Here is a 16,965-nt window from a genome sequence, read left to right on the forward strand (position 1 = left end):
TAGACGTGCTTCGGCGCCACGCACAACGCCGTGCGCTCTCTCAAATCGGTCGATTCCCTTTTAGTGGTGACTTGCAGTATAATGCATACCTTCTTGTACATGTTTTTCTTCTTTTTTCTTTCCAGGGGAAGAAGAAGAAGAAATGTTCATTTGGTTTGCAGGCCGACTCAAGATAAACCAAAGAAAACCAAACCAAAAAAATTATAAAGCATGCTCCCGTTCAATCCATGCAGCATTTGATAATGAGCTGCTGTGAGCTGGCAATATTTTTCGAATAAAGTATTTAAAAAAAAGGGGTTTTATTTTTCTTCTTCTTCTTCAACATCCGTTGACGATCAGAGAGAGATTCAGGGGTGTCCAATCATCTGGAATTCACGCTTGCCTCCGGCAACTTCCAGTCACCTCTCTCCCTATGCTTGTGCTGCGCGTATACATTTCGTGCTGCCCGTGTTTCTTTATTTTTTTTTCTTCTCTGACGAACAAAAGAACTCGAAGCGGGAAGTTTGAAAGTAGAACAACCGGCAATCATCAGAGTGTATTGTATTTAGCGCAGTTATTCTTTTTTTTGCAAAGATTGGCTAAACTTTTTTTGGTAAGTTGCGTATACTACTATACTTAATTCACCACACATTTTTTTTTAGTCCTGATATCTAGGTAACCACAATATCGTGCAGTTTGTCTGCTTTAATATGTTGTAAGAAAAATCCAATGTTTTTTTTTTTTTTTGTATTAATACTGCTAACGTGACTCTTCTGTCACACAAACTTTTAAACAAAAAATACGCTTTTATACCGATCAACATAATCCAAGACCTCAAAATATTCAATAGGAAGTGCCGGTAAGGGCCCTGTTTGGGGCTTTATGCATAACGCCATATTGAAAATAAGTAGTCAAAGTAGAGGCTAAACTGTAATTTCAGTCCTGATTTCCTTCTAATCTGTTTTGAATGTAAAGTATACTGATTCCGTTTAAGTACTTTTATTATTGAAAACGCTGTCTTGATTTAATTCTAGCAAAAAGCGTCGATCTTCCTTGCATTGCGCATTTGGATACACGAAAACACTGGCATAAAATAAGCGTGTACATGGCGTGGATTTAAATGATCGCTAATAAATGAGTGCATTGTTACACTATTTTATTTTCTGTTATAACTAATAAATATACTTTAAATAGAGCAAAGTATTGGATTTAAGGAGTTAAGGTCGGCTATTATCGTGGCGCTGCGTGTTTGGGAAACAGGTATGTAATGTGAATACGTGATCAAGATAAAAAAAAAGGTTATCAAAACTATCAAATAAACAAGTGTGTACACAATAACTAACTTAATTTGTTGTCAATGAAAACATTCCAAACGGCGTATAAATATACATAAATGACAAGACAAGTTAACTAGCGTAGGCGTAGCACGTATGGCTGACGATAAGAGCGGACGGCCGGACGAGAGAGAGAAAATTAGTTTATGTGCACAAGCTTTTCTCCATCTAGCGATAAGTTTTACAACAAAAAAATAGCTAAATGATTTTTGTAACATTTCTATGCTTACACCTGACGTACTATACTATATACATGATACATCGGCTGTGTTTTGACATTTTTCTTCCAACAACTATGTTGGTATCGCGACGTATAAAAAATAAACTAAGAAATAATTCAATCGTTAATTAACGTGCTGGCGAATTGCAACACTGCGGGACTCTTTTTTAAGGAGTGCAGACGACGTACTCTACTCTTTTTGGGATTGTTTAGTTCACTTTCATCAATGTAAAGTTACATTATTAATAATAACTGAAAGTAAAACATAAATTACATGTTGTTAAATTATTTATTTGTATCCCAGAAGAATGGAAAACCCTTCGACGCATTCGGATTTGGAGTTGTTTACTCGGGAATTGACGTGGGATACCCGTACAACCATTAATAGATTGTTCAGCCCTACTTTCTTTGGCGCAATGGGCTTTGGAATGGCATTGGCCATAAATTATTTTCAGAGAAGACCAATGATGAGTGGTAGGTTTTCTTTTATATACCTGGTGTGTTTCAAGAACAATATCTTCAATGATTCTGAGTTATATTCCAATCTCATATGGTTCTGAGGTAATATGAGGTGTCTTGAGTTGTCCCGTCTGTTGATTCTTAAAATATTAATGATAATTTCACAAAATTTAACTGTGGCATAATACATCTTATTTATCAAATAAATTTTTCTTTTATTAGGTATCCAACGCCATATTGCACTTGTAGCAATTGGAGTTCCAGGTATAAAACTGACTTTTAGATTGCACTTTTTTTTTAAATTGCTAATTAGCTATTTTCAATAAATTAATATTTATTCATTTATAGTTGGTATGTATGCTGATCGGCTCAATGAAAATAGACTTGCTAGAAGAGATGCAATCCTAATCCACTATATCAGAAACCACCCAGAAGATTTTCCTGTAACTGGTAGGTATTTTTAAAATATATTTGTATTTTTTTAAAAGTAAAACTATAAGGATGAAGATCTGCTATACAAGGTTCTTCAATTATTTTCTGTTAATTGTCAAATCGTAAAATTTCAACTCCAGCTTTTGGTTAACTTTAAGTTTACCTCTTCTTTATTACTTAATTAATTTTAGTATGCCATGGTTGCTACCTGCGTTGTTTAATCTTCTAACCTAAAAAAATTCTTTAGCCAACGTAACTTGAGTTCTCGAATTGATTCGTCCTAGCTTATTATTTACTATAATTAAAGGAGAAGAATTATTAAAATTTGAAATGGTTCTACGCGCAGGCTACGATTTTAAGTCCTTTCTAATGTGAAGAACTGTTTTATTTTATTTAACCCTGAATTTTTTACTTATTAAAATGTGTCAATTAATTTTTTTAGAGAGGGTTAAGTACAAGGATGTTTTGGACAAATGGCTCCCTAGACGCTAGATGATTCTGCTTCACAGCTGTGAAATCTGGTAGTGTTGAAAGTGTATTTACTAAAATTGTTCATGCAATAATACATTATTTTGCATGACTGTTCATTCTCTTAAAGTCTTAATTTTTTTTTCATCTTCCTTCGGGATCCTTTCTAAAGACTAGGGTTTTCCGATTTGTAAACGTCTTTCACTGATAGTCCAGCTCCCCTTGCGTCTCCTAGCCTATAAATGAAACATTTTTAAATATTTTAGTACAGAAAACCATGACCCAAAGAGAGTGGTATAATTACCAAGGATAAACTCTCGGACATGAAAAACACGTTGCCATGTATCTAAAGAAAAACCAAATTCATGATTTTTTAATTCCAGAAATTCTTAAAACTGAGACTATTTTATACCTTGTTTCTGTGACATTTGCTCCTTTGAAGGACAGAGGACAACTGCTGGGTAAATTGCAAGGTTGCGGAGGCACAACTCTTTCCTTACATTCCCAAGGTTGATAAACACTCGACATCTCTTTGATTGTTTTTGGTTCTGTTATCCAAAATAATGCTGAAAGAATAAAAAAAACTGTAATCAATGAACCATGTTTAGTAGTCGTATTTGTGATACCTTGAGTATGAGTCACAAACCACACGTCCGGCCTAAAATAATTGTTCATGTTAATAATTGAAATTAAATTGAAAACATTTCTTTCGCATACGTAAGAGTCAGGTAATCCATAAAAAGTTGAAGCCCCCGGACAAGCGATTTTTGTTGAAACCATCTAAGAAGGTGAAAGGAATATTTGATAAAAACGATCTGTAGGCTCTTTTCGGAATTTCACGTAATTATTTTTCACCAGTAAATCCGAAAAACAAAAAATAATTAAAAAATAATAACTCACGATGTATGGAAAGACATGAGGTACGGTGCTCGATTCCCGTCGTAATACCGGGCAAAGTCTTCCTTCAGCCAAGCCAAAACATCCTATAAATTTTAAAATGATATAACACATAAACCTTATAATAATAATATAATAATGGATTATTGGGATGTACATTTTCGTCCATATTGTGAAGTACGCACTGGTCCATAAAAGGACAGTATCCGCCGTCAAAAGAGTTGACGTAGTGAGAGTTAAGAGGAAATTCCCATATTCCTACAGAAGTAAATAGACGGATTAGTGAAGTTGCCTACTTACTACGAATATTCATTGTATTGAAAGAATCGTTAGCATATCATCTGCTTACCAGGAAATGAACGAGTTGGGCATGTTCCAGACCGACATTCATGTGGAATTGCATAATCCAATGTATACTAAAATGATTATAGTGTGGTCAATTAATTTTAATCTATTACTAAATATATTAAGAAAAATACGCATACTGGCCAGACTGGGACTTTCAATGGTGGCACAGCAGCGGATGAGTCCCACACATATCCGTAGTCAACCAAAACTTCGTATTGCGTATTCCAGCCTGGTTTTAAATGGGGACTCCTCATTCCAAATACATCAAGTTTCGAAACATTCGCGAAATTCTAAAATTAACATTATGTTAACGGATTTTTTTTCTGATAAGTACATTGAATAAGTTAATAAATGGGTTCAAACCTGCAATATCTCTCTCATTCCAATTTGTTCTTGGACCCATTCTTCATACGACAAATCGTCAAAATTTTTCCTGTGGCTGCGTTATGACGAAAGTAATAACATTATTATTTTTACTAACATCCAATCGGCAATAATAAGATTTTACACTTACCTAATACTGTATGTTGCGATTTCGTGTCCTTTAGATGCAAAAAAAATTAGAAAATTATTATTCGTGAATAAAAAGGTAAAATAAAAACAACCTTCGTGGTGCAGCTGCTGAACATTTTGATAATTCGTAAATTCTAGAAGAAATTTTGAATCGAAAAATATATACATTTATATAATACATTTCAAGGAACTATTTTGTGGTACCGTGCGCTACGAAAAAAGTTCCTAAAATGGGACATCCATTTGTATTCGTGCGTCCTTCAAAAACCTGTATATACAAATGGTACAGGTTGTTGAAAAAACGTTTAGCTAAACGTTTTATGCACATATTTTTAAGTTAATTAGAAATCACCTTGTGGAAATCACCATAGTTATTGGCGTTTACCGTGTCACTCATGCTTATCAACACCATTTGCGGAATCTGAAATACATAGCAATAGTTTAAAACAACGACTTAACTAAAAAAAGATTAATTATCCATACTTCTTTAGGGTTTAATCCACCAGGTATAAGTGTCCTGAAGATAGAAATAAGGATTTTATCATTTGATTATGATAAAATTCAATATTACAAGTGACAAAATTTATCTTATTTCTACTGATGAAAAATAATTCCACGTATATCAGTCAAACATAGTTTACATACAGGAAACATTTATGGTAAATCAATAATTTATGGTAATTACCCGTCTCTTGAACAGAAGCAGTTTGGTAATTGGCATTTTGCGCTATCACATTTAAGAGCTTTATCTACTTCATCGACGACTACTGGGGCTGGAGCTAATAAAATATAATTTTAGAACAAGAGAACTTTGGATGTAATTCTATAAATATTAAAAAACACGCCATACTTGTAGCAACTGGACCGCAGACAGCTTCATTTTTAAAGGTGCAGAGTTTTTGAATGTCATCAAAAAAGAGAGAGGAAGGACAGCGACTTAGAAATGGAGTACCTTCTACACACTACATTCAATGAACAAGAAAGAAAATTAGGATTACTATTTCGTGGAATAAAATTACACACACAAATTCCTGTCGGTAGTGCATAATTCAGGCCCCTTATTTTTTAGATTAGGCCTACTGTATCTATTAGGTTATCTATCCCAACTTTTAATTATTATATACGGCAATCGAATGAATTACAGTGGGTCAACAAGTCCACAAGATTTTCACTTCTTAGAACTATTGTCATATTTCCGTATAACAGTTTTCGTCCCTGATAATCCAACTATGGTAAGTGGCATTGCGATACGTGGCCCTCAGAATGAGACAGTATCGAAAGTTGACCTTACCTACTGACAAGGTGATGGAGAACTAGAAAGTTTTTATTGACACAGTAGCATTTCCGGGAGATGAATTAGTCTAATACGTTAATACCTAGCTACATTTAATGATTGAATAAAATACCTGATAAAATCTGCGGCAGGATTTGGGGTCAGCAAAATTTCCGCTTCCCACCGGACATACGTAGTCCTCGTTTTGGCGTCTTTTTCTTTTCATTTCACAGTCTCCAACTATTATGAAAATCAGTGTTAATAAGCACACACATTTTTAAATAACTGGTAAAAAATATGCAATCGACGAAAAAGGCTTTTTTCTTAGGCAATACAACAGACTTTCTTTTTATTTTGTGAGCGCCATAGTTATATGTATTTTTAAAGTATAGAGTAGATTAACAAGGATTGATTGACAACTCGCGTGGTCAATTCTAAAAAAAATCGGAAAGTGAGTTTCTATCAGAAGCAGACCAGAGGTTCAGGACTTGTGACCTCCTTTCTACGATATCCTTTCTTTACCTTATAGGTTAAATAGTAATACATATTTAAGTTTGGGAACAGATCGAAAATCGTAATTTCTATTCAATTAATTGTTCGAATTGTTAATGTCTTAATAAATAAGGAAACGAATGCTTACTTTTTAGTCCGATGCAAACGATGAATATGATTATCAAAATCTTCATTTTATTTTGATTACAAGGTCGCTTGATTTTCTTTTGTTAGGCGATTAAATTTTCGCTCGATCACTTCAAGTCAATAAAACGCTCAAGCGTTAACGGGTCCAAACACGGTCGACAATACCTTTTCAGCGATTAGGGAATTACGAAAAAAAGCAAAGAATCAGCACACAGCCAGTCAACTACACACACCTGCTGCTCTTTAAGGTTTAACAATAAAACTTAGAAGAAAGTTGCCTTTTATCGAGCTCGGGGTGCTGAAAACAGCGTTGCCGATGACTCGACAAGCTTCAAGGTGGAACCCAAGTAGTCAAGTCCCAAGTCACCTGAGCAACTAGTGACTACCACCACCTAGGGAGCCCCTCTCTACTTCCAGCCCCGACAATTTTGTGAATAAATAAATCAGGCAAGTATTTATTACTTGGAGGAAGTTCGCGCGTGCCCATTATTCAGTTCTTACCCCTTTCTTATTTCTTGGCCTTCGCGGTAACTTGCGAAATACAATGCGATGTATTTTTAAATCTGACTTGTATCCGCTGAGAACCAACTCTTCAGCTACCTTTGGAAATGTAGGCTACAACGTTCGAGACTTGTTTTCTATATCCGGGTATAAGACATGCTAGTTTTACGATTGCTCCCTCAAATATACCCAAATTAATGACGATATTAGAAATGTATTTAGTCGACACAGCCTTTCATTTTTGTTAAACCGATATTTTAAAATTCTGTTAACAAATGTGAAATATTCTAATAGTGAATTCGATTTGTAATCCACTCATGTATTTAAACCACATCCCGAGGTAAACCACACTTGAAAGTTAGAAATAGCGCAATTACATAAAAGACAACACAAACAACAGCAGATAAGCCATCGATAACGAGTGAGTGAAATGTGCAGGTCATCGCCGATTTGAAAGGCACAAAGGATTAACAATTCCACTTAAAGAATAATCCATATTCAAGAAAAAGGAAATTGATGGTGATTGCCTCTGGCTTTATAGCTTCACCATGAGCTCTGTAACGATCAGCAAGCGGGATGGTGTTGGAATCTTGTTGCAACAAACCACGATGACAATCTTTCGCCTCAGTCAAAACTGGATTGAATTTACTTCAGTCACTCTCTGATCCAGAATCAGACAACCTCAAGTCTTCACTAAGTAAATGAGAAGGCATGGATAGATGCGCAAGGGAAGGATTCGGTAAGGGCAACGATTCCTTTGCTGTAGTTGGATTCCCAATGTTATTACGCTCATTAGGGATATGAGTATCGTCCAAATCAGAATCCGAATCTGATTCACTAGAATCCGAACTTGAATCACTTCCACTTTCACTAGAACTGTCTGACAACACTCCAACGGTCGCTGCAACCTAAGTCAAGCATTTAATTCAATGGGTGAATAAAATTCAAAAATAATTAAAACATTTTTGAGATTTCACCTCCTGATGTCCAGACATAATATGTCCAGACAGATTATCTAAGTCATCTAATAAAGGCATGCTGCCAGGAGCTGGTATTCCATTAGAATTTGTTAGAAGTTGGTGTGGTGATGAGCTGGTTTTCTTCATAGGAAATCCAGAAGAATGCTTGGGAGAATTTTTTTGAGTTGGACTGAAAAAAAGAAATAAGAATGTATTTAAATATAAGTAATACTAGCCTTAAAATCATTATTTAAACCTTACACATCAAATTATGAATAAAAAAATAACACATACTTGTAAGGTGGAGAAGGAGTAGGAGGTGAAAATGATGATGTTGGTGATTTCTGTAATGGAGATGATTTCTTTGACTGAGGATAATATTGTGATTGCTGTGGTGGTGTTGGGTCTACTGGAGATGAGGATCTTCCAGCTTTTCCAGTACCCTCAGCCCTAATAATCCAGAAAGTTATTTATTGATACATGTAATATTTAAGAAATATGGCATATATACCTTGTTTTTTTAAGTTGAATATTATGGGACAGTCTTTCCAATGTTATTTCACCTGTATTGTGGTCAATTATAAGTACACATTCTTTTGCATATGGCTTTTTGGGACCTCTAAACACAGAAGTCTGTGCGGTTCCTGCACCATCACAGTGAGGAACAGTCACATTTACTTCATTGTTTGGTAATATGTCAACAGTTGCCATTTTGCTAGTATCCACACTAGCTGGTTTAAAATCATCTAAAATTCAAATGTAAAAATGGGAGTGTAAGTAGTGTAGGGAGTGCTTTAAAACAATATTTGACTTACATCGAAAGGTATGAAATGCTGATCCCCTTGGATTGGTGAAACTGTTACCCAGACGAAGTTGTTTAATTTCAGGTCCAAGCCCTAACTTATCAGCCATCTTGGCTAAATGTGTGCATTAAATACTTGGTTCCTGATCAGAAAGCCCTAAAAAATAACAAAAAAAAGGAGTAAGGGATAAGTAATTGATGAAGTTAGTCATGAAGCTTCTAACGTGTTTGTCAACAACTCGACTATTTTTTCTTAATTAAGCCCGGTTCACGATTACGATTTTTAAAATAATTTTAACTGCCAAAAGTTTTGCTTTAAATTTATGAAATCACAGTTGAAAAGAGAATGCATTAGTCTACCAAATGACCTACTTTATACGCCGTACACTATCAGCTGTAGAACCTGTAGAGGCTCTAAAAGCAAATGTCGTCGTCTTCTACTTATCTGACACACAAAAGTGAGACAGTATTTGTGGACCAAGTTTCCGATGATCTCAATAGGTGGAGACTCGTTTCAGTATTCAATATACTAGGTACATACTAGACAGTTTTAATATATTCTCGTTCGAGCAAAAACCAAAATTGTTTAAATACATTTTCATTCGGATCATAAACCCAAAAGATTTGAATGAGATCAAACAAAAGAAGGAAATTGGCAATAAATGACGATCGCTAGCTAAAAAAATTCCAACTCGAAAAAGTTTATCATATTTATATCACGCTTATAACAATTTTTTGTTTACATATACAAAAATGTAAACCCAATCAAAATTTGTTCACGTCGCATCGGAAAGTTTTCACGTTCTATTCCTACTTACCATTTTCAGCCAAGGAGCAATGGTCTCGCTTTATTTCAGTAGTCCGCAGCTTCATGGTGGATCTAGAAATGATAGGTTTACATTATTACTTAGGATCATCACAATTAAAATATATAAAATAATCATTTCACACACACGGATGACGAAATAAATGGAATCATATGTTAACCAAATTGCCAAAAAACTTCTAGTTTTGTCTTTATCATGTAGATGTCCTAAAATTTACAACTCGTTCATAACAGAAAAGGTTTCCTAAAATATCGCAACGATATCAGTTCCAATTTCCAACCCCGCGTTCAAGTCTCTGAAATAGTGAAATTACCCTTACTGTTAAAACTTTGCGAGTTACCCAATCTGGCATTAGTAATCGCCATGAAAATAGCGCGATCCTGTTTCCATAGCAAACAACAGGCATTAGGAAAGATCTCTCTACTGCTTCCCAAAAATAAAAGTTGAACAAGAAAAATGTTTTCTCTTTAGCATCTCAGTGTCATAGAAGTTTATCTGGATATCAACATCCGAACTGATGAACGTGACGTATGCACGCCAATTTGTTGATGTTTCAAGAAAAATATGTTAAATAAAAAAACAAGATAAGCTATCCAATCCACTTTGAAAGAATATCCCAAGTACTTTTCTAGTCTTAGCTAGGCGACGGATGCCACGCCTAACAGACGCGATGGAGAATTCGAATTCATCGAGTAGAAACAATCCTTAGGTTCTGAAAAGTGAAACTAATCCGCCGTTGAAGTGAATGTAAATTCTATGTGAACAAATAAAAAATAAAATATTTCGAAACTTAACTGCAACTGAGAAGAATAGATATGCCTATTCTTTATATGCAGCCTACCTGTCAATCAAAAGCTAAATATTTATAATTAAATAGTATACTCGACACGAAATCCATAAATTAAAACTATAGAGATATAAAAATGATCTGGCTGATCACATCTCATCCCTCAGAAATATATTTCTGGATGGCATTTATGAAATTTAGCACAACCCAATGCTAAAAGGCGAAAATTGTGGCTCACGTTCAAACGTGTCATATGAATCCATTTATTTCATTAAATAATGGCAAAAGTCACACACTGCAAGGTGTGGAAGAAGCGGGCACGACAAATATTGAAGGACAAAGGATATAAGAAGTCAAGTCTCCATAGAAGTCAAGTGATGAAGTGGGAAAAAAAGGTATTCCCAGCCTTTCTGTTCAGTACCACTTACCGCCGGAATCGTGTGCTGACGGATGACCGACGAAAGGTTCAAGACCATTGACATGCATTCCATGAAGATTTAACAGTTGAGCCAGTGCAGTCCGGACTCCTTCCGTAGCCAGGCTTCCTCCTACAAGTTGACTGGAGGAATCCACGGCTGCGGAATCTGAACCGTCAGACCAAGAGCGCCCTATAATTACAATCGACTTGAATTTGCCAGAAACAAAGGGCAAAGAATTCGAACAGACGAATCGACATTTTTTTTTAACAACCTCTAATGCAAATGCATCTAAATGGTAGCGTTTTTGAACGAACAATCAAACATTCTTATCGACTGGAAATAGCAAAGAACACTTACCTCCTGGAAGAAAAATGGCTTCATGTGGATCAAGGCTAGACGATGATGAATTTGCCGTTTTGGCATTAAGCTGTGAGTTCTTGGAGGCAGTGGCTGCCATTATCAGTTGCGTATTTAGATTCTGAACCAGTTGAGATGATTCAGCATCAACCTATTATTTGATAACCCCAAGTGAAAACCAATTTTCAAACAAACGGTAATACAAGTTTAAGCTTACCTTTTCACTCATCAGAGATGTAATTTGATCCACACGAACCGTTTGTTGGCTCGTGAGCAATTTCTTTATAGACGTCAACTGTTGCAACAAAGACAATGAAGCGTTTCCTCCAGCATTATTTCCAGAACCTCTGTTAGGAATAGGAGGTGTATTCGAATTTTCAGCTGAACGTGACTGCTGCTGTCGATAAGCTGCATTCGGAGAGACGCTAAATCCACCAGCCTCCAACTTAAGATTCCGAGAGGAGCTAGAATGGCAAATTTGAGCATTAGTTAGTTTTCAATGAAAAGCATTAGTGATGGGCCGTTAAATTTTTTTTTTTACGTTTGTTCATCGTTAAATTAACGCTTCGAACACTTAATAACAAATAATAAAACTCTTAATTGACGACGAGAACTTTCTTGAAAAAGAGTCAAACTCTGAACAAGGTTTCCGCGACTCCTGTTTTACTTTTTGGATAGACTATCTTAAAAAAATATATGGTAGGGAAGATAGGAATACAAGAAGCTGGTTTTTATCTTCCTCTTGTTTTCATCCTTTCCCCCTTTACTTTCCATTGTTTTAGATCTATTGAAAAGTACTTAAATACTAGGCCAACTGGGGTAGTGCTAATGGGTGGCTAATGCCATTTTATTAGTGGCTAACATACTTGATTTTATTTTAAGATCATTCAAAAATTTCAAAAGGGAATCGAATAACTGTTTCTTTCTCGGCCCACCACTAAAAGGGGAAAAGCCATATAAAACTATGGCATCCTACCCTCCTGTCGAGTTAGACTCGGCGGTTTCTTCTGCTACACGACCATTCCCAGGTGCATGCAATGCAGCTTGATGTCGTTGCTGCTGTTCCTGCTGCTCCCTCATTTGACGGCGTCGTTTCTTGCTCCACAACTCGTGACAATCTTGCCAAGTTGGTAAGATAGGAGGTGGGAAACTGATGAGAAAAAAAAGCATAACAAATTAATAAACACTTATGAGTGACAAAAAACAAAACAAAAACAATGCTGATGCATACTTCTCAGGAGCCACAGCTTTCAGCCATGGAGATTTCAATCCTTCGTCAGCAGTAATTCTTTTGTCTGGGTCAAGCTCAAGCATTTTGTCGAGTAGATCCAAAGCCGCGGGTGGCATAAAAGCAAATTCGTCCCGAACTCTCCTTCGGTAGGTCTTTTTGGGACGAAGCGTATGCCATTGAGGAAGCTTGACGACCGACGGCCAAACGGCAGGGCAAGGCGTACCGCATAAACGAGAAATGAGCTCAAGCTGCATCATTTCCACATTTGCTTGAAAGACAGGCTTTTTCAGGAAAAGTTCCCCCAAAATACAACCACAAGACCACACATCTATAGCCGGGCCGTACCGCTCTTCACCAAGGAGCAATTCAGGAGGTCGATACCAAAGCGTAATCACTTTGTTTGTGTAAGGGCGTTGTTTGTCTTCAGCATTGTAGAGGCGGGCCAATCCGAAATCGGCGAGTTTCACTTGCCCCCGATTATTCATTAAAATGTTGCTACACTTGATATCACGGTGAAGGAAGTTTTTTTTGTGACAGTAGTTCAGTCCGTCCAATAATTGTTTCATAATAGAAGCGTTGTTTTGCTCGTTAAAGTCAACTAGTCCTGACTCCAGCAGGCCCATCAAATCGTGGTCCATGTACTCGAACACCAAATAAAATGAGCCTTTGTCTTTGCGGAAGTCCAACGCGTCCTGCTTGTCAGTGACTATTTCTTTCAAATTAACAATATTACGATGATTGAGTTGTCGCAAGATCTTGATTTCACGTACAGCTGTGATTGGGAAGCCTTCTTTTTCATTTTCAAGACGTACTTTCTTCAAAGCCACCATTTCGGTAGTGGCTTTGTCCTTAGCTTTGTACACTTGACCGTATGTTCCTTCACCGATTTGAGCCACCATTTCAAAAGTGTCCACACATCGGACACCCCAATCCTTGGCGGTCATACTTTCCAATAGCTTTTTGCCATAGATGACTGGGCGAAGAGATTTTGGTCGTGGGCCCTTGATCGTGCTAGCACTACCATCCGGATTGGAAGGAGGTGTCATTCCACTCATATCTTCGTCCGGGCTCAATTCTTCGGCTCCTGAAACAACAGACGGCATCGGCAAATCCTTGACGAGGCTCTTGTTCTTCCGGGGTGGACTTTTTACAAACGAGGTTTGACTGGAAGGAGAAGGCGGCAACTCAATTTTATTCAGTGAATGCTGATGGCCTTTAACGTCCGAAATGGAAGTAGAAACAGGAATGAAACCACCAACTGATACAGCTGGTGAAGGGTGAGGAGGCGTCGTCGACTCTACTGGAATGGGGATATCCAATAAAGAATGCATAACGCCGTCCGATTCACTTTTCAACTCAAATCGTTGTCTCGGTTGTTTATCTTGTTCCTGCATCTTCTTTGATTTGGTTTTAACCATTTCAGCGAACAAGCTGGTATCAATCATGTTTGCACGATTCGAAGCAAGAGTTTTGGGAATTGCAGAAGACACTTGAGCAGGTGAAACGACCGGGACAGGCGGGCGACGTTGTTCACTGCTTCGGATAGGTGGTGGGCTACGACTACGGCTGATCTTGTAGGGGCGATCACGAGATCGGTTAGGTTGCCGCTTCGGAGACCAGCTACGTGACTTTGAGCGGCGAGGAATACGCCCCACTGCAGAGGAAGGCGAACGAGGCCCAATTTTCTTATTGCGACTGGGACTACGACTTCTACTGCGGCCCCTACGCTTACGATTCGTCTCTCTTTCACGACTACGGGAACGGCTTCTAGATTTTCGGCGTTTTCGGTTGGTCTCAGGATGTGGATAAGGAGGCGTTCGGACTCTTACTGGACTTTTGTTGATAGGTTCTTTTGAAAGTTTGAATTTTTCGTAAGCTTTGGGAGGAAGTGGAGGTGTATGAGGAGATAATTCACCGACTCCGTCAAATCTGAAAGGGGAAACTTTTTCCGGAGTGTGCGGAGAACGAGTGCGAGACCGTTGACGATCGGCCAGAGTTGGTTTTTTCGAGGTTAACGTGTCTGATGAAACTTCTTTAGTTGGCGGCTCACGTGGTCTTGAGGGTGGAGGAGGAGACACGGATGAACGAAAACATGCTGGGGAATCTTCGGATGAAGATGGTTCACGTACAGCACGAACAGCAGGAGGTTCAATTATTGAGGATTTGCGATTCCGATATTCACCCGAGGTTTCAAAGTGCTGAATACGCGAATCCTGATGCATATGATCCTCTCGACTGCTGGCACTACGGCTAGATACATAACGTGCGTTTCCGTGGGAAGTTTCCCTTTTGGGTACGACTACTAGATCTTCTTCTGAACTCACAGGACTTCCTTCAGGAAACGAAGATTTGGAAGGAGGCGAGCGATGTCGATGTTTCTTTTTCCGTTTGCGACTCAATGATGGAGAACGTGAGGGCGAACGAGAAGGAGTACGTGATCTTCGTCGACGTTTTTCTTTCTTGTGTTTCTTATCTTTACGCTCTTTCCTATTTTTCTTGGCTGACTTTTGTTCTGGTTCTTCCGATGCTTGGTGGTCTTTGCTAAAAGTCTGTGAAGCATATTCCCCAGCATTGTTGAGATCTCTGCTTCGCACTTGACTGCCAAACATTGATCTATGTCTTACAGGACTGACTTCTCCTTCACTCAGACTTACTTGACTGTCATCAGTAATTTCACCTTGTTCAGGTTCGCTGAATGCCTCAGAGCTGACATCACTGTATTCAACAGGGGTTTTGTTGTTTGAAGAGCATTTTGCATCACGCAAATGCTTACCTTTAGAATATCCTTTATCCTTAATTTGCTTTCTACTGCTTCTTGACTTCTTAGGTTTTCGATGCATTTTCTTCTCTTTGCTTCGCAGAGAAGCAGGAGATATATTGAAGTGCTCATCTTCACTGCTGCCCATTTTTTTGTCGACTTGGAGCTGATTTGAAGGAACTGAAACCTACTTCGGCACAGAATTATAAGCAGAAAAAAGTAAAAAATCAGATGTTTGCAACATACGTCAATCAACGATTTTTTACGTCAACACAACAAAGACATGAGAAACAAGATTTAAATTTTTCAACTTACGTCACATCATACGGCGATTAGTGAAATGGAGTATTAGATCAAACAAATGACCAAAAAATTGTTGATGTTAGAACTTTTAACAAAACTAGTATGTGCCAACGAGCATATTTTTCAATCACAGCTTTAAAAAATAAACATTTTTAATATCAAATGCGTATTTAAAATGTATGGATGTTTCAATATAAACATGGATATTTCTGGATATGCAAGAATCGGTTTTCGGTATTTTCGCTTAAAAAAATTTCTGTCAAGAAACCTGCAGCTGAAATTGAAAATTGACAGGCCAGAAACTTGCCTATTAGAGTATTAGATGAAATAAAAGAATGTTTCGGATATAGCGACATCTACCGTTTGTTTTAGACTCTCCCTTCCTTAAGTCCAGAGCCTTGATCCGCATGCCGGCAGATAGTTTTGTAGCATGATTGAATTCACGTTGTTGTTAAAAACAAATAAAGTTATTTTGAATTTCAGTAACTTAAAGTCTTCCTCAGAATCCGACGAACATCTCTGAATATCTCTGAAGTTTCATGGCAATATCGGCCGGACGGGGAGTTCGTTAGGAGACAGCCTGGACAGACATCGAAATTTTTTATTAGATTTTCTATACGCTACTTTAAAGATGGAAAAAAGAGGTTATACGAAAATATCTTGATTGAAAGCTACTCACCTCATTTTAACAAGCGATCCACGAATCAAGTAGACCAAAATCCCGGAGCGGCTTTCCTGATCTAAATCCGGAAAAGGCATTAAAAATCTAAAAAAAATATAGCCACGTTCGTCTTCGCACGCCGGATTTACCTGCGTTTGCAGAATGACGATTTTCCCCCCCGTTTAGGAGTTATTTAGGTCTAAAGTTTGGTTTTATTGAATTTTGTCAGAAAGTGGGGGGGCTTTGACATCCATTTTCGAAAAAGTGGGGGAGCTAGGGAAAAAACTAATTTTTTGAAAAGGTTTATTGCAATCTCAACCACCAAAATCCAAAAGGAATTTCCTTTCCGGATTTTATTGGTTGAGATATTACCAATTTAGTGAAAGGATTATTTAGCTGGTTTCCCTCCCTGGCTTGCAACCATTTTTTCGTACGGTCCGCTGCGCTCCTGGCGGAAGCCAGCAGAAGGTCTTATACATCGGCCAATAAGAAATCTGGGTTCACTATATATGAAGGCCTGTATAAATGCAATGGGTCTAATGTGAAGGCCGATATATAAGACCTTCTGCTGGCTTCCGCCAGGAGCGCAGCGGACCGTACGAAAAAATGGCTGCAAGCCAGGGAGGGAAACCAGCTAAATAATCCTTTCACTAAATTGGTAATATCTCAACCAATAAAATCCGGAAAGGAAATTCCTTTTGGATTTTGGTGGTTGAGATTGCAATAAACCTTTTCAAAAAATTAGTTTTTTCCCTAGCTCCCCCACTTTTTCGAAAATGGATGTCAAAGCCCCCCCAC

General features: G+C 37.6%; 4 protein-coding genes across 15 annotated transcripts; 1 reads left to right on the forward strand and 3 right to left on the reverse strand.

Annotated features, from left to right (window-relative positions):
• Positions 1-1,613: 1,613 nt before the first annotated feature.
• Positions 1,614-3,009, forward strand: LOC124188363 (NADH dehydrogenase [ubiquinone] 1 subunit C2-like). Of its 3 annotated transcripts, none has more exons than XM_046580935.1 (5): positions 1,614-1,761; positions 1,838-2,007; positions 2,215-2,256; positions 2,341-2,442; positions 2,867-3,009. In XM_046580935.1, exons 2-5 carry the CDS (start codon positions 1,842-1,844, stop codon positions 2,914-2,916), a joined length of 360 nt encoding a protein of 119 aa, XP_046436891.1. In that variant the 5' UTR covers positions 1,614-1,761; positions 1,838-1,841; the 3' UTR covers positions 2,917-3,009. The 3 variants fall into 3 exon arrangements, with proteins under 3 accessions (XP_046436891.1, XP_046436892.1, XP_046436893.1); XM_046580936.1 differs by having other exon boundaries at positions 1,659-1,761; positions 1,841-2,007; XM_046580937.1 differs by having other exon boundaries at positions 1,691-1,761; positions 1,830-2,007.
• On the reverse strand, positions 2,942-6,934 carry LOC124188361 (chitin deacetylase 1-like). 2 transcript variants are annotated; one of them, XM_046580932.1, is made up of 19 exons: positions 6,564-6,934; positions 6,057-6,163; positions 5,501-5,612; positions 5,336-5,429; positions 5,134-5,167; positions 5,003-5,071; positions 4,855-4,918; positions 4,743-4,784; positions 4,652-4,679; positions 4,501-4,576; positions 4,275-4,427; positions 4,139-4,205; positions 3,947-4,047; positions 3,793-3,875; positions 3,610-3,672; positions 3,519-3,550; positions 3,305-3,458; positions 3,197-3,238; positions 2,942-3,128 (listed from the first exon to the last, which is right to left on the reverse strand). In XM_046580932.1, the coding sequence occupies exons 1-19, from the start codon at positions 6,607-6,609 to the stop codon at positions 3,059-3,061; spliced, it is 1,437 nt and encodes a 478-aa protein (XP_046436888.1). In that variant the 5' UTR covers positions 6,610-6,934; the 3' UTR covers positions 2,942-3,058. The 2 variants fall into 2 exon arrangements, with proteins under 2 accessions (XP_046436888.1, XP_046436887.1); XM_046580931.1 differs by having other exon boundaries at positions 4,652-4,784; positions 6,564-6,910.
• Positions 6,935-7,341: 407 nt separating this feature from the next.
• LOC124188362 (ELL-associated factor 1-like) lies at positions 7,342-9,357 on the reverse strand. Of its 2 annotated transcripts, none has more exons than XM_046580933.1 (6): positions 9,197-9,357; positions 8,838-8,981; positions 8,534-8,768; positions 8,317-8,472; positions 8,041-8,212; positions 7,342-7,971 (listed from the first exon to the last, which is right to left on the reverse strand). In XM_046580933.1, exons 2-6 carry the CDS (start codon positions 8,932-8,934, stop codon positions 7,714-7,716), a joined length of 918 nt encoding a protein of 305 aa, XP_046436889.1. In that variant the 5' UTR covers positions 8,935-8,981; positions 9,197-9,357; the 3' UTR covers positions 7,342-7,713. The 2 variants fall into 2 exon arrangements, with proteins under 2 accessions (XP_046436889.1, XP_046436890.1); XM_046580934.1 differs by having other exon boundaries at positions 9,049-9,248.
• Positions 9,358-9,520: 163 nt separating this feature from the next.
• Positions 9,521-15,821, reverse strand: LOC124188360 (cyclin-dependent kinase 12-like). Of its 8 annotated transcripts, none has more exons than XM_046580925.1 (7): positions 15,519-15,821; positions 12,446-15,390; positions 12,191-12,364; positions 11,432-11,678; positions 11,215-11,365; positions 10,867-11,046; positions 9,521-9,704 (listed from the first exon to the last, which is right to left on the reverse strand). In XM_046580925.1, the coding sequence occupies exons 2-7, from the start codon at positions 15,349-15,351 to the stop codon at positions 9,694-9,696; spliced, it is 3,669 nt and encodes a 1,222-aa protein (XP_046436881.1). In that variant the 5' UTR covers positions 15,352-15,390; positions 15,519-15,821; the 3' UTR covers positions 9,521-9,693. The 8 variants fall into 8 exon arrangements, with proteins under 8 accessions (XP_046436881.1, XP_046436885.1, XP_046436882.1 ...); XM_046580929.1 differs by having other exon boundaries at positions 10,867-11,022; positions 15,519-15,806; XM_046580926.1 differs by having other exon boundaries at positions 12,446-15,393; positions 15,519-15,800.
• Positions 15,822-16,965: the final 1,144 nt, after the last annotated feature.

The sequence above is a fragment of the Daphnia pulex genome, chromosome 2, assembly GCF_021134715.1.
Source record: "Daphnia pulex isolate KAP4 chromosome 2, ASM2113471v1".
In the NCBI taxonomy this organism is placed as follows: Eukaryota; Metazoa; Arthropoda; class Branchiopoda; order Diplostraca; family Daphniidae; genus Daphnia; species Daphnia pulex.